The sequence below is a fragment of the Notothenia rossii genome, assembly GCF_949606895.1.
Source record: "Notothenia rossii genome assembly, chromosome: 6".
NCBI lineage: Eukaryota > Metazoa > Chordata > Actinopteri > Perciformes > Nototheniidae > Notothenia > Notothenia rossii.
Genome location: NC_136909.1, coordinates 72,613,403 through 72,625,500, shown reverse-complemented (window position 1 = coordinate 72,625,500; position 12,098 = coordinate 72,613,403). Strand labels below are relative to the sequence as shown.

The 12,098-nt window shown below is 40.9% G+C and overlaps 2 protein-coding genes across 2 annotated transcripts in view; both read right to left on the bottom strand.

Moving 5' to 3' along the window:
* Positions 1-2,418: 2,418 nt before the first annotated feature.
* On the bottom strand, positions 2,419-6,786 carry drgx (dorsal root ganglia homeobox; the record flags this gene model as incomplete). Its single annotated transcript, XM_079689590.1, has 6 exons — positions 6,696-6,786; positions 5,816-5,916; positions 5,144-5,245; positions 3,404-3,573; positions 2,908-3,020; positions 2,419-2,801 (listed from the first exon to the last, which is right to left on the bottom strand). The coding sequence occupies exons 1-6, from the start codon at positions 6,751-6,753 to the stop codon at positions 2,419-2,421; spliced, it is 927 nt and encodes a 308-aa protein (XP_079545716.1). The 5' UTR covers positions 6,754-6,786.
* A 1,779-nt stretch (positions 6,787-8,565) lies between these two features.
* ercc6 (excision repair cross-complementation group 6) overlaps positions 8,566-12,098 on the bottom strand; it is an 18,040-nt gene continuing 14,507 nt past the window's right edge. Inside the window, 7 exon segments of the mRNA XM_079689571.1 lie at positions 8,566-9,757; positions 9,838-9,916; positions 10,008-10,182; positions 10,269-10,751; positions 10,897-11,042; positions 11,523-11,617; positions 11,737-11,856. Of these exon segments, the coding sequence (XP_079545697.1) occupies positions 9,302-9,757; positions 9,838-9,916; positions 10,008-10,182; positions 10,269-10,751; positions 10,897-11,042; positions 11,523-11,617; positions 11,737-11,856 (1,554 nt within the window). The 3' untranslated portion in view covers positions 8,566-9,301.

Here is a 12,098-nt window from a genome sequence, read left to right as displayed (position 1 = left end):
GCTGTTTTTGGCCCTTCAGTTGTATGCACTTTAAGTTTGATTTTGGAATCCTTGAAAAGTGAAGATGTAGGTGTTGCACCCAATGTCAAGCAAAATAATGTTATGTATGTGCCATTCTTTCTTAAAAAATACTGTCGCTTTCTGTACGCTTTTTATTGTCTGGGGAAGGATGCATGTGCACAACGTCTCCCTGTTTCAGGACATATCTCCCCACATCCTTGCAAAATATTTCATTACTGCAACAAAAGAAGCCCATTAACTGCACTGTAAGAACAGAGTTCAACTGCTGTCCCCCATATTCACCATGTTTGTCTGCTTTTCTGGCCGCTCTCCAGCTAATTTGATATAACAATGCTCCACAAAACCGCCTCGGGACTTTTTTTAGGTGACAGAAAATTATCAATGATGCCACATGCACAGCTGAATGTCAACACCAACTTGACTTGTTTATGAAATATTAAAGCAGTGAATTATGGGCCCCATGCAGAACTTAATGATGATCGGAGTCATTATAACTTCAGCATCCTTTGTTTTGGCTAATGATTAAATTCCACAACTACTGTATTCAATTGTGGAGGGATTGAATGTGTTTTTCTCGTCTTTTGAATGAGTTGGCTGGATTCCTTCTTCAATATTGTTTTTTTTTTGTAAAAAGAGCTTATTTATATAAGGATATTGTGTTATCATTAGCTGCCATGTCAGGGGGCTTAACATATTTTCTCTGGTGCTTTCTTAAGGCTAAATCATTATATTAGGACATGATGTTTTTGCTAATATTATTTGTGGCATGGGTAGATACCACACAGCACCTGCTATCTCATGTTATGCTACCAAATATAAAAAAATAGGCTACAATAGGGTCTGATTTTGAAACTGAATTCTTACAGTACAGCATTTGGACATTTCTGTCTCAACAGCAGAAATGTATTAGTAGTATTGTGTATTTTTGTAGAAAAATATAGTCTCCCATTAAAATTATAATCCCATCAAATCTTAAAAAGTGTAATTGTCGCAAGAAGGTGACTCACAGTCAGTGAAAGTGTCACTTTATTGGAGTATTTAAGGGTATTTACAACATGTACACATAACGTCGTAAAAGAAAAAAGAGGATGTTAGTGCTCTGTGTACAACCTGGCACGACTTCTGACATTATCTCGCTCTTCTATGTCACCAGGGTGTCGCCTCATCAATTATTGAACCAGTACTTCATGGTAATACATAATTTCTTATCAATTATTCATGATAATGTGTGTGTAGTTTACTTAATTGTGTTATTGACTATCAAAAGTAATTTCCTGAAAATCCTCAAGGACGCAAATTGAATCAGCCCAACTGCTGCTTGTGTGCTCTGCGGTTAAGTATTTGCAATGAGATCAGCTGATTCTTAAGTCAAGAATCAATATTTAGGAACAATCAAATGTATTTCCTGTGAAAAATTCAGTTTGGAGAGGCGTGGTGTAATGTTTTTAAAAATGCAAATTCAACACTGATAAATAGCATTTCATGTTTAATTGGGTGAATAAAAAAAAAGGCTCAGAGTGGGAGGAAGAGAAAGAGGATGAGCGTTCCTAAAAGTAAATAAATAATAAGAGTCACGATTGCTCTCCTCTCCGAGCTTTAAGGGAAACTGATAAATAATGTATCAGAACAGATGGCTGGAGCGAGAGGCAACAGGAGAGGAACATGAGCGACTACATCTTTAATTGTTTTAAAGAACATGTCACAACAGGACGGGTGTGCTCCCTGTCTGCTGGCGCTACAGATGTGCTATTTGAGCGCTCCGTCACTGCATCTGCCTGCCTGGGGTTCACCCATGGACATACTGTATTCTGGCACATGTACACATTTACACTAAAAAGTGGCTGAATAATAAAGTGCACTTTCACTTTAAAATCAAAAAGAATAAGAGATTGTTTGAGCCCATAAATGACCTGATGGCATAAACATTATATTGCCAAAATTCTCCAAAAGGTCCTCCCTGTCATCAGCTCTGTACTTACAGTTTACATGCATCAACATTCACAATGTAAGCATCTGTCCTCTTCATGAAAAGAAGAGGATCTGTATTAGGATTACTTGAATTCACATTATCAAACAGGTTCTGTTTCACACATGTATCTATCTTAGTCCAGCAAATAGAGTCCAAGAGTTTGTGAAGACAGATAGATCCAAAACCACATTGTGCTTCTGTGGGGTTAATAAGGCCCCAAATATTCAGCATTTCCCACAAACAATAATAATTTACTGTCAAATAAATATTTTAATGTTGCATCCATACATTGTGATATCAGTAAAGTCTCCCAGACAATTTCTGGAGTCGGTCAGTAGTTGTGCTTCGTTGCTCATAGGAACGTAGTAATAACAGGCACGGTCACACAGATTTAGAGTATCAGTTCACCCACGTTAATGTTCAGTGCTTCACTTTTTTTCCAGTGGTTCCTTGGAGCAGTGAGGGTGTTTGTCCGGACTGCTGCCCAGGGACAGGACCTTGGTGGCCGGGCTGGGACTGGAGCCTTCCCCCCCTCTCCCCAGAGCGACGGGCACCTCGATGGGGGGACCCACTGTGGGCCTCGCCAGCCCAGCTGAGCCCATGCCGACTCCAGACAGGACCCCCATGCCGGCCCCGGGCCCCCCGTTCGCCGCACTGAGCAGGTTGGCAGACTGCAGCACAGCCTCCGAGTGCTCGCGGGCCTTCATTCGCAGGGCGGCTACACTGGCTGTGCGGTTTCCCTGACAACCGTAGGGCGGCAGGAAGGACAAGCCCATGGGGTCAGAGACACAGCAGGAGCATAAGCCATTACCTGAAAAACAACCAAAGTGGGACTTGTGGTGAGACTCCTGGAAACCAGATTTTCCTCATCACATCTTAATTATCACCATTGAAAAATTAATGAGAATCATATTTACCTTTCAGTGTGGCGACCTGTGAGAGGGCCTGGGCGTAGGTGGCAGAGTTCAGGAGTGTGCCTGGTATACAAGATGGGAAGAACGGACCACTTGGACCCACTGTCCTGTTCATACTGGGAAAAAAAGGCATACTATTTTAAATTATCTTGTGAAGAAAAAGAATTGACAAATTATTCTATTAATACACATATATTTCTAGGATTTTTTTGCAACTATTTTATAACTTTTATCTTACTACAACATGCACGGCAGAGCCGCCTTACTCTGCTTTGGTTGTTTCCTTATCAAATTAGTGGGACAGTTTAATTTACAGAAATTAAGTAGATGGTCGTTAGTGTTTTGTGGTTTTAGTTTTTAAAGGAAACGATATTGCCTCTTATTTATTTCCATCATTCAAATTAACCAGCCTGCAAATTTGGGACATAAGAAGCTTTCTGCCACTAGTATGATACTGTTTTACAACAGCTACAAGAATGATATATCTGTATTGTCTCACCTCTGCTGCATCTCCAGCGGGTCTTTCTGCTTTCTGCCGTGGTCCACAGGGGACTGAGAGTTGATGCGAGATGGAGGAGTGCCGTCACTCATCTGCTCTTTTCCTCCTTCAGGGTCTGCGCTCCCTCGCTCTGTCTTCCTCCACTTTGCTCTGCGGTTCTGAAACCAAACCTGCATTACAAAAAGAAAGACAATTAAATTAAATTACCAATTAAAACTGGAAATTGGCTGCTACTCCTGACATATTAGCATCCATTTAGTTTATTTATTGAAGGCAGCTTTATACTCATGGCCAATTGATTCTTATCAAGTTCTTAATTTCTCTTGTAAAATATTTTGGCATATCACAGATAAACCAATACAAACTTAAGCACACCAATTGTAAATGTTTTTCAGGATGGGTTTGAATGTGTCACACAAGCGCTCTAATTTCCCACAGTGTGCAACTTATCCCAAAACTTCCCATCCACACAGCTGAGAACATATAACCAACTTCTAGTATCTTAATCGAATGAAGGTCACTGCCTATAACAACATTTAATTGAGCAATTTTTCATTATCATATTTTAATGACTTCCCACTGACAGTTGTGCTGCCCGAGAGAGAGGCAGCTATGATGAAGTCGTTTATTTCCCTATTTAGTGATTGTTTGACAACATCAGATTCGATTAGGACTTGGTTCTAGCAGGCATTAATCATGATGTGTGAATTGAGGTTAGCGTCGGTGTGCATGTACTCTGCATCCCTCCTATTGTACCAGAGGTACAAATGATGTCAACAGCCAAACAAAACACATGCATTCATTCGGCATAAAGAATGGACAACATGTTGGTGGCAGGACAACAATACAACCAATGGACTTATCTCACCCCTGCACCTTCCAGCTAGAAGTCGCGCCCCCCCACACACACACCCGTCTCTGAATAGGCTATAATTGCTCCATTAATCTCAATTTGCAGCGTGCTCTTAATGCGGGGGAGGCCCATTGACACTTTACAAAAAGGGGGGCAATAGCACTACAACAGAAAGGAAATTTATTTTCTAATAATAATGTAAGTTTAATATCCCTGCATACTGCGGTGGATTCATGTTCAGATTTAATAATAGGAATGTGGTAATCGGATTAGGAGGGGAATAATTTGTTTACAATCCCTAATTTACAGCGCTGGATTCCATTATCAACCCCGACATTGGGTTTAAGCGATAGTAAGATGACCCTGGGGAACCAAAGGCAAACTATTATATTTCCCACAATTAGATCTGTGCGCACAACAAAACCCAAAAGCAAATCTGGAATGCGGGAAATTACATACAGGACACATAACTTAATTACATCTGGCCAAGTTTATAACCGCGCATATGTGCAGGGCAGGACCGGAATATAAATTGATAAATTTAAAGGTGTGTGTGTGTTTGTGTTTTAATGTGTGTGTGACAGCGAAAGAGAGAGATTTGAAGGCTGCAGGCTTTGCCCTCTTTTTTTTACAGCGTTTATCGTTTTCTGTCTGCGTAACTGGAAAAGGATCTGCATGGATGATGTATTCCTACCTTTGAGACGCGGACAAATTAGCGAGGAACATTATCGCTGGTTAATTATGAATGACCGATTAATCAAGCTAATCTAATATTCACCATTATGTTGATGTTATTAAAGTGCATCGCCGGAATGACAGAGTGGCTTAATTTACCCTCTCTTGCATGGTCAAACGTGCCCAGGACACATCACGCTGCTGCTGCCTACCTGCACCCTGGCCTCCGTCAGGTTGATCTTCATGGCCAGCTCCTCCCGGGTGAACACGTCCGGGTAGTGAGTCTGTGAGAACACGGCCTCCAAAGCCTCCAACTACACAAACACAAAACACCATGGTAAATATTACTTTGAAGACGTTTTTTTTTTTTAAACTGATGCATTTGTAGTTTTCTTTTTTCCCCTTATTTTTCTTTAATGTTATAATCAGCAGCAGATAGATGCTTGTAAAAATGAAATCGCTTTTTGGATGAAAGAGGTTTATCTTAAAATAGGACTAAATATTGGATTTATATCATATTGACTGCATGCAAAGAAAGGGCCATTTGCACTTATGACCACGTATGCCCTTCCTAAGGACAAAATATTGGCTATAGTGATTTCCTCAATTTGAATTTTGTATCAATAATAAATGTGAATCAGTGTTATTCATTTATTTAAAGTTGATCTCGCATTGACACATTATAAAAGTCTTATTTTAGTTTCTATAATAACTGTCTGGAAAACACAACTCTCTGCAAAGGTCCTTAATTTTTGTAAACTTTGCCAAGTGTTTTATTATTTTTCTACTTTTACTTTTTATCATAGTGTTGCATGCTAGTTTGGCTCTCAGTAAAGTTCCATGTATTTCTTAATAAGGATATTTTTGTGGTGGAAAATTCTTACCTGTTGCAAAGTGAAAGTAGTTCTGTTTCTGCGCTGTTTCCTACGCAAAAATCCATCATCAAAATCAGCCGGGGCGTGGTTACCAAAGCTGCTTGAATTCACTGTAAAAAGAAAAAAAAGTGTATTCGAGAGAGTTCAGCCAATACAATTAGTTTGACAATTGCACCTTTCTTTTTAAATAATTCAGTTAGTCTGTTAACAAGAGAATTTGGATAATACCCAAAAAATGAACTGCATAAAAAAGAAATACAGGCTAAATAATACTTGGCCTAAGCAGACCAGATCTTTGGCACATTTTGTATTTCCATTAGTTGCATGAAACATTGATGTTGGGTGTCTGAGGGGAACCATGACGGACTAAGAGCCATGACACCTAACATCTGTGCCCGGGACAAAACGCCCCCTCTGCCCCGGGGCCAAACCACCAGCGCTTTCACCAAAACAGCCTGCAGATTGACATAGCAGAGGGAAAATCTGACTAAATCCTTGATATTCTCATTTGAAATTGAGGTAAATAGAAAAATATTAAGCAGCCAACCCTTTCAAGTTTACGTTAGGAAGATGAAGAATACTGTTTGTGCGATTAGATCGATCAATCTAGAAATCTTTGAAACTACCAATTCATAAAAAATTACTTTTATTTAAAAAATATGATTAATTAAAGAAGATCATACAAATACAAATACAAACACAAACATTAGCTCAGGCCTACTCTCGGTCCTCTCCAACAATAACAACACACACACTTCGTGCGCATAATTACGCAGCCTGAACATCACAAACTTTTCCAACACGCATTGATAGAGACACTTGAAATAACTCGCAGCTGTATGAAATCAACTAAAGGTCGCTGTAATAAAACGCAATAGAGTCAACTCACATGTATTGGTGCGACAGCACTCTCCGTCCAGCTGTGGCGGACAGTGAAAGTAGAACATCCTGGCGCGTCTCCGAGCGGCGAAACTAAACCTGGAACAGAGACAAAAGTTTCAGCCAAAAGCGTCGGATCTCCTTCAGCCGCTACTGTGCAACACAGATCTGTGCTGGAAAAATTGGACACATGAAGTCGTCCTTAAAAAAGAGGTGGAGACTTGGGAAGATTCAAAGTTGGGGTGAGATGAGCATCTATACCTGCAGAGAGGATGCTGATGTGAGTGAGTTCCAGCTCTGGAGAGAAGTGGCTGCTGCACCTCCACTGACTCAGACTGGGAGTGTCCACATCTCTCTCTCTCTCTCTCTCTCTCTCTCTCTCTCTCTCTCTCTCTCTCTCTCTCTCTCTCTCTCTCTCTCTCTCTCTCTCTCTCTCTCTCTCATACACACACACACACACACACACACACACACACACACACACACACACACACACACACACACACACACACACCTCTCTCGCTCTGGGAGTGTCCAGATGTCTGTATAACTGTCTACAGAGTGTTAAGGCTTTCAGCTAGTGTCGCAGAATCTCACGCCTAATTGGTCCTAATCGGATTATCAGGGCTTTGTCTCTCTCACCCCCAACCCCTGGTGTGTGCGTGTGCGTGTGTGCATATGTGTGTCAGAGAAATATAGAAAGGGAGAGAGGGAGTTATACCCAGGGTGGCAAACGGCAGCCCTGCTATTGTGCCAACAAAATTCATCACAAGTGATTGTTATTCCAGAGTCAAGCATATTCCCTAACCATAAACATGCACACATACGCGCTGCACTTTTTTATTTGGTTCTTTCATATATTAAAAAAAGGAGGATGACTGCTTTTGGGTTTTAGATTGACTGTCGGGTGGGTTAATTGCTCGTCAGGGTGTGTTAGGGGGTCCACTTTACAAGGGTTTGCGCATGTAGAACACTCACAAGGCCAAATTTTTGATTTTGTTCACAGCAAGGGGTCCTGCGATTTATTTCGCTTCCTCAGATAAATGATCTGCTCCGGGACCCTTTCAATTAGTTTTAAAGCGCATCTGGGACGGCAGAGCGCAGACGCCATGCGTCTCTGAGGTGGAGGCAAAATGAGGCTTCGAGAAGCAGCTGAAATTTAGAAGAGGAGTGCGGGATTGGACTAAACCACATAAAGTGCAGAAAATCCCTTCTAATGGCGCGTAATTGGTTCTGTAATATCATTACAGGCGGATAATGGCCAGTTACAGGGCCCCGCGCTATTAAGGGTTTCCCTGGCGTGCAGCGTTTATGTTATTAAAGGGGGAATATAATGATATTTTAGTTATTAAATGCGCGTAATTAATTTATGCACCACTGAAAATAAAGTTGTTATTATGACCTCAGTGAGGTGCGTGGAGAAAATTGAAATCAAATAACGGTTGATAACTTTATCCCAATATTTGATCTAGACAAGTCTGACGAGAGCAGAGGCCTGAATTAGTGTGTGTGTGTGTGCTTCCTGTCAGCGGCTTCCTCTCCTCCTGTGATGGGGGCTTAAGTGACTAAATGAAATTACACTTATCTTCGTTGGTTAGAAACAATTTTACAAGTGAAATGTAACTAGATTTGGCAGATTTCAAATCCCATGTTTACATACTTTCGACAGTTATTTAATTTCAATACCTTGGTCAGCTCTGCACGCAAATCAAAATCCTTAATAGTCTAACTGAGACAGTGATCTTAAATACTGTTGAACTTTGAAATATCAAATTAAATAAAAAGGTCCATATTGACAACAATATTCCCACAAAACTCAAAAATACAATAATCGATGTCTTTTTTATTCCAATGTTGATAACCAAACTGGAAACAACAAGCAGCTTCAGAGGTTTATTTGACACGGTAAATGCAAAACAGTGCATTCCTTGCCTATTTCAATTTATAAAACAATGCAGCTAAATTCTTCCCCCAATTAATTGGAGGTTATTTGACTATAACTTAGATTTTCTTGAACATGTTAAGAAAAGTCAGTAATTACAAAATCTACCAGAACCTACAATGATTAGGTCACATTTACAAAATGACAAACTCCCGCATTATATTACAAAATATGACACAAGTGAGACCGTTGATCAACAGAGAATTTGAGAGCACATTTCTCACAGTAAATAATAACTTGAGGCAAAATAGTTTTAACTTTTAGACTGATATAAAAACAAAGTATTCAAGTATTATCAGGAACAACAATTATTTGTAAACAAGCACAAATCTCAAAGCGACTCACATTGCAGCACTCATTTAACACGTTGTTGAACTGATGATGAAATGGTAATGGTTTATGTTTACAAGCTTCTCCAACATTAGCTTACATTGCATACAGTAACATATCTTTCCCTACAACATAGTGTCCCCAAAACAAAATATAATAGTGTAAAAATCCCCTTTTAGATACAGTTTGAGTGATGTATATTTTGCCAGACAGACATTTCAATTCGACTAAAACAAATTGTAATGAAAAACAAATAAACCAAAAGATATTCTAGGCTTGATCTCTACGGACTCATTGCTGACACTTCCTAAAATATGCATCACAGCTCAGTCTTTCTTCTTCCCTCAGCGAAAGCGCTCCTTCAGTCTCCACAGGCCCTCCTGACCGGTTCTCCTGTGGAAGTCACAGATGCTCCTGAGCAGCTCTCTGAAGACGGGCGCCTGTTTCTCCGTCAGTCTCGGTTTGAAATACTCCAGCACTTCCTGTGTGGTGGCCTCTCCGTCCACATTGGCCTGGAAGGCTATGAAGTTCCGCACATCCACCAACAGCTCGTCGTGCTCTGTGGGCGGAGCCGGGGGGAGGCTTGTTCCTGGAGCGGCCGAGCCCTCCTCCTCCTCCTCTTCTTCGGCGTCTTCTCTTTGGCTGCAGGGCACGCTGAGATGATTGCGGGCTTTCATCTTGGCCAGCAGGGAGGAGGAGGAGAGCGAGGTGGAGTTTGAGTCACTTTCCAAGCCGTCCCCACTGAAGAGGGCTCCTGCACCGGGCTTCTTTATCAAAGACTTCTTCACAATAGCAGCATCCTAAAGAGAGAAACACAACATGGTATTACAAATGCAAAATAACTGTCATTTCTATATTGTATATATTTCACTTCTGTTACCTTGCATTTGCCAGGATTAGGGACGGATTTAGCCGAAGATGCAACCAGGAGAGAATTATTCTTTTGTCCAAACCGTTTCCTGAGAGAGCAAATAAAGGAAAAAATTAGCAGTGTTGTTAATACGATTATTTGATCTTTAAACACCGGTGTGAGAGTGTACTTCTGTGTACCTGGCAGGTGCAGGGGCAGGAGAGGGTCTGTTGTAGGACAGCCTGCACTGCTGGCGAGAGACTTTGAGCACTCTTAGGGCTTCTTTGGCCACCCTGTTGGCTTCTGCCTCCACCAGAACATAATCAGGGTTGGAGGACTCCATGATGGTGTCATGCTGCATCACACTGTGGATACCTGAGAACGTCAACAAAGAAGCTTATTGTTCTGTAATACTTTATAAAAGGCCCTGATACAGCTGGTTAGGGCACCACAAAGCCTACCAGATTTCTTGAAGAGCTTTGCCAGGACGTAATCATCAGATTGCTTCTCCCCGTCATCGTCTGCGTTCTGAAAGGTCTTATTCTTCACCAGGTGAGGGATGCGTTGGCCTTCAAACCGAGAATCCTTGGAGTGCTTTCGCTTCTTATGTTTGTGTTTATCCGAACCTGAGCTGCAGTGCTTCCTCTTTTCCCTGTGCTTATGTGGGCTGGTGAGGGCAGAGTCTCTGTTATTTGGTCCTGTATCCTGTGTTTTTGCTGAAATATTATCTTCTACATGGAGGTCATTTTGGTTTGTTCTTCGACTGTCTGTAGGGGCATTTGGTTGACCCGGAGAGTTTGTAATACATAGAGAATTGTTTCCTGCGGAGTGTCTGTTGTCCTCACCGGTTTCATTCTGGTTAGCTGAGGAGTGTCTATGGTTTACCTTGTGCGATGGCCTTGGCCTCTGAGGTTTTTTAGGTGCCACGACATCAGAACCGGTACCTGTATTACAATGATAAACAAAACATGCTAAGTGAATTCTTCCAGGTTTAGTTTTTAAAAGAAATTCTGATAATCTAAACATTTGACAATAACTTGTTTTCCTGGTAAGAACCACATCGACAAATAACAGGAATAATATGCAAACCAGCAAATATGGCACTGGTCTCTGTTCCCTGAGCTCCATCAGGGTCGGTCAGGGTGAAGAGCTCATAGATGTCGTTAGACTTGAAGAAGCGTCTTTGTTTGGGGTCCTTCAGAACGCGGTTGGTCAGAAACTGTTTGAAGATTTGCCTGAACAGATAAAGAAACACAATTAGATACTTATGTTTAATTTGTTATTTTATCACAGCAGGCAGCCCCGATCATCTGTCATCACAGAGTAGTTTGGCTGATGGATGAGAAAATTAGTTAACCGCACTACTGTAGGTATCAAAATAGCATCCCTGCCGTTCTTTCAACTTGCTTTTTGAAAGCACTTTATAGACCCAAACCCAACAGAGCAACACTTTAGTAGTCCTACATTGGCCATTTAATAATGCAGGAAAGTGTTTCAATTACAGAGAACTGTGATAGTGCAGGTAGTAATACAGCAGCGATGTGGGCTATAAGTCATGTCGTTACCAATATTCACGAGTGTGTGAATTTAATGAAAAGATAACAAAAGTGCATTAGAGGAATCACAAAATGCAGGGAACTCTTTTTATCGCGTCCTGTGATTGAATATAATATGTACTAAATGTTAACGGGCAAACATAAAAAGACAAACTGCACCTGTGGTAGATTTTCTCCTCGATGGTCCCGGCAGTCAGCAGTCTGTACACCGTCACCGACTGTGTCTGACCGATCCTCCACGCCCGCTCCCGTGCCTTACATAATACATGAAAATAAAATGTTAAAGGTAAATAATCTGAAACACACAGCCAGAGTATTTTTTGCTGCAATTAATGTGAGCAAAAATAGAAAAATGTGTGTGTGTGTGTCTCACCTGTGTGTCGGTACTTGGGTTCCAGTCTGGGTCATAGATGATGACTCGGTTGGCTCCAGTCAGATTGACTCCCAGACCTCCGACTTTAGTGGTCAACAAGAAGATAAAAATGGATTTGTCCTGTAAGACAAAATGTCAGTGATTAAAGAACATCATGTCCAGAGTTTTATACTCATTTTATGATAATCATATAAATAAATTACGTTAGTACATACAATTTATCTGATGACAACAATAGTGCCCCCTCATATTCAACCCTATTAAAAAAGAATCAAATAGCTTAATCTGAACTTGGCTTTTGGTGACTTGGTTCTCCCTGAAGAATTACTCAGAAAATACTGATACATTTTAAGATGAATTTA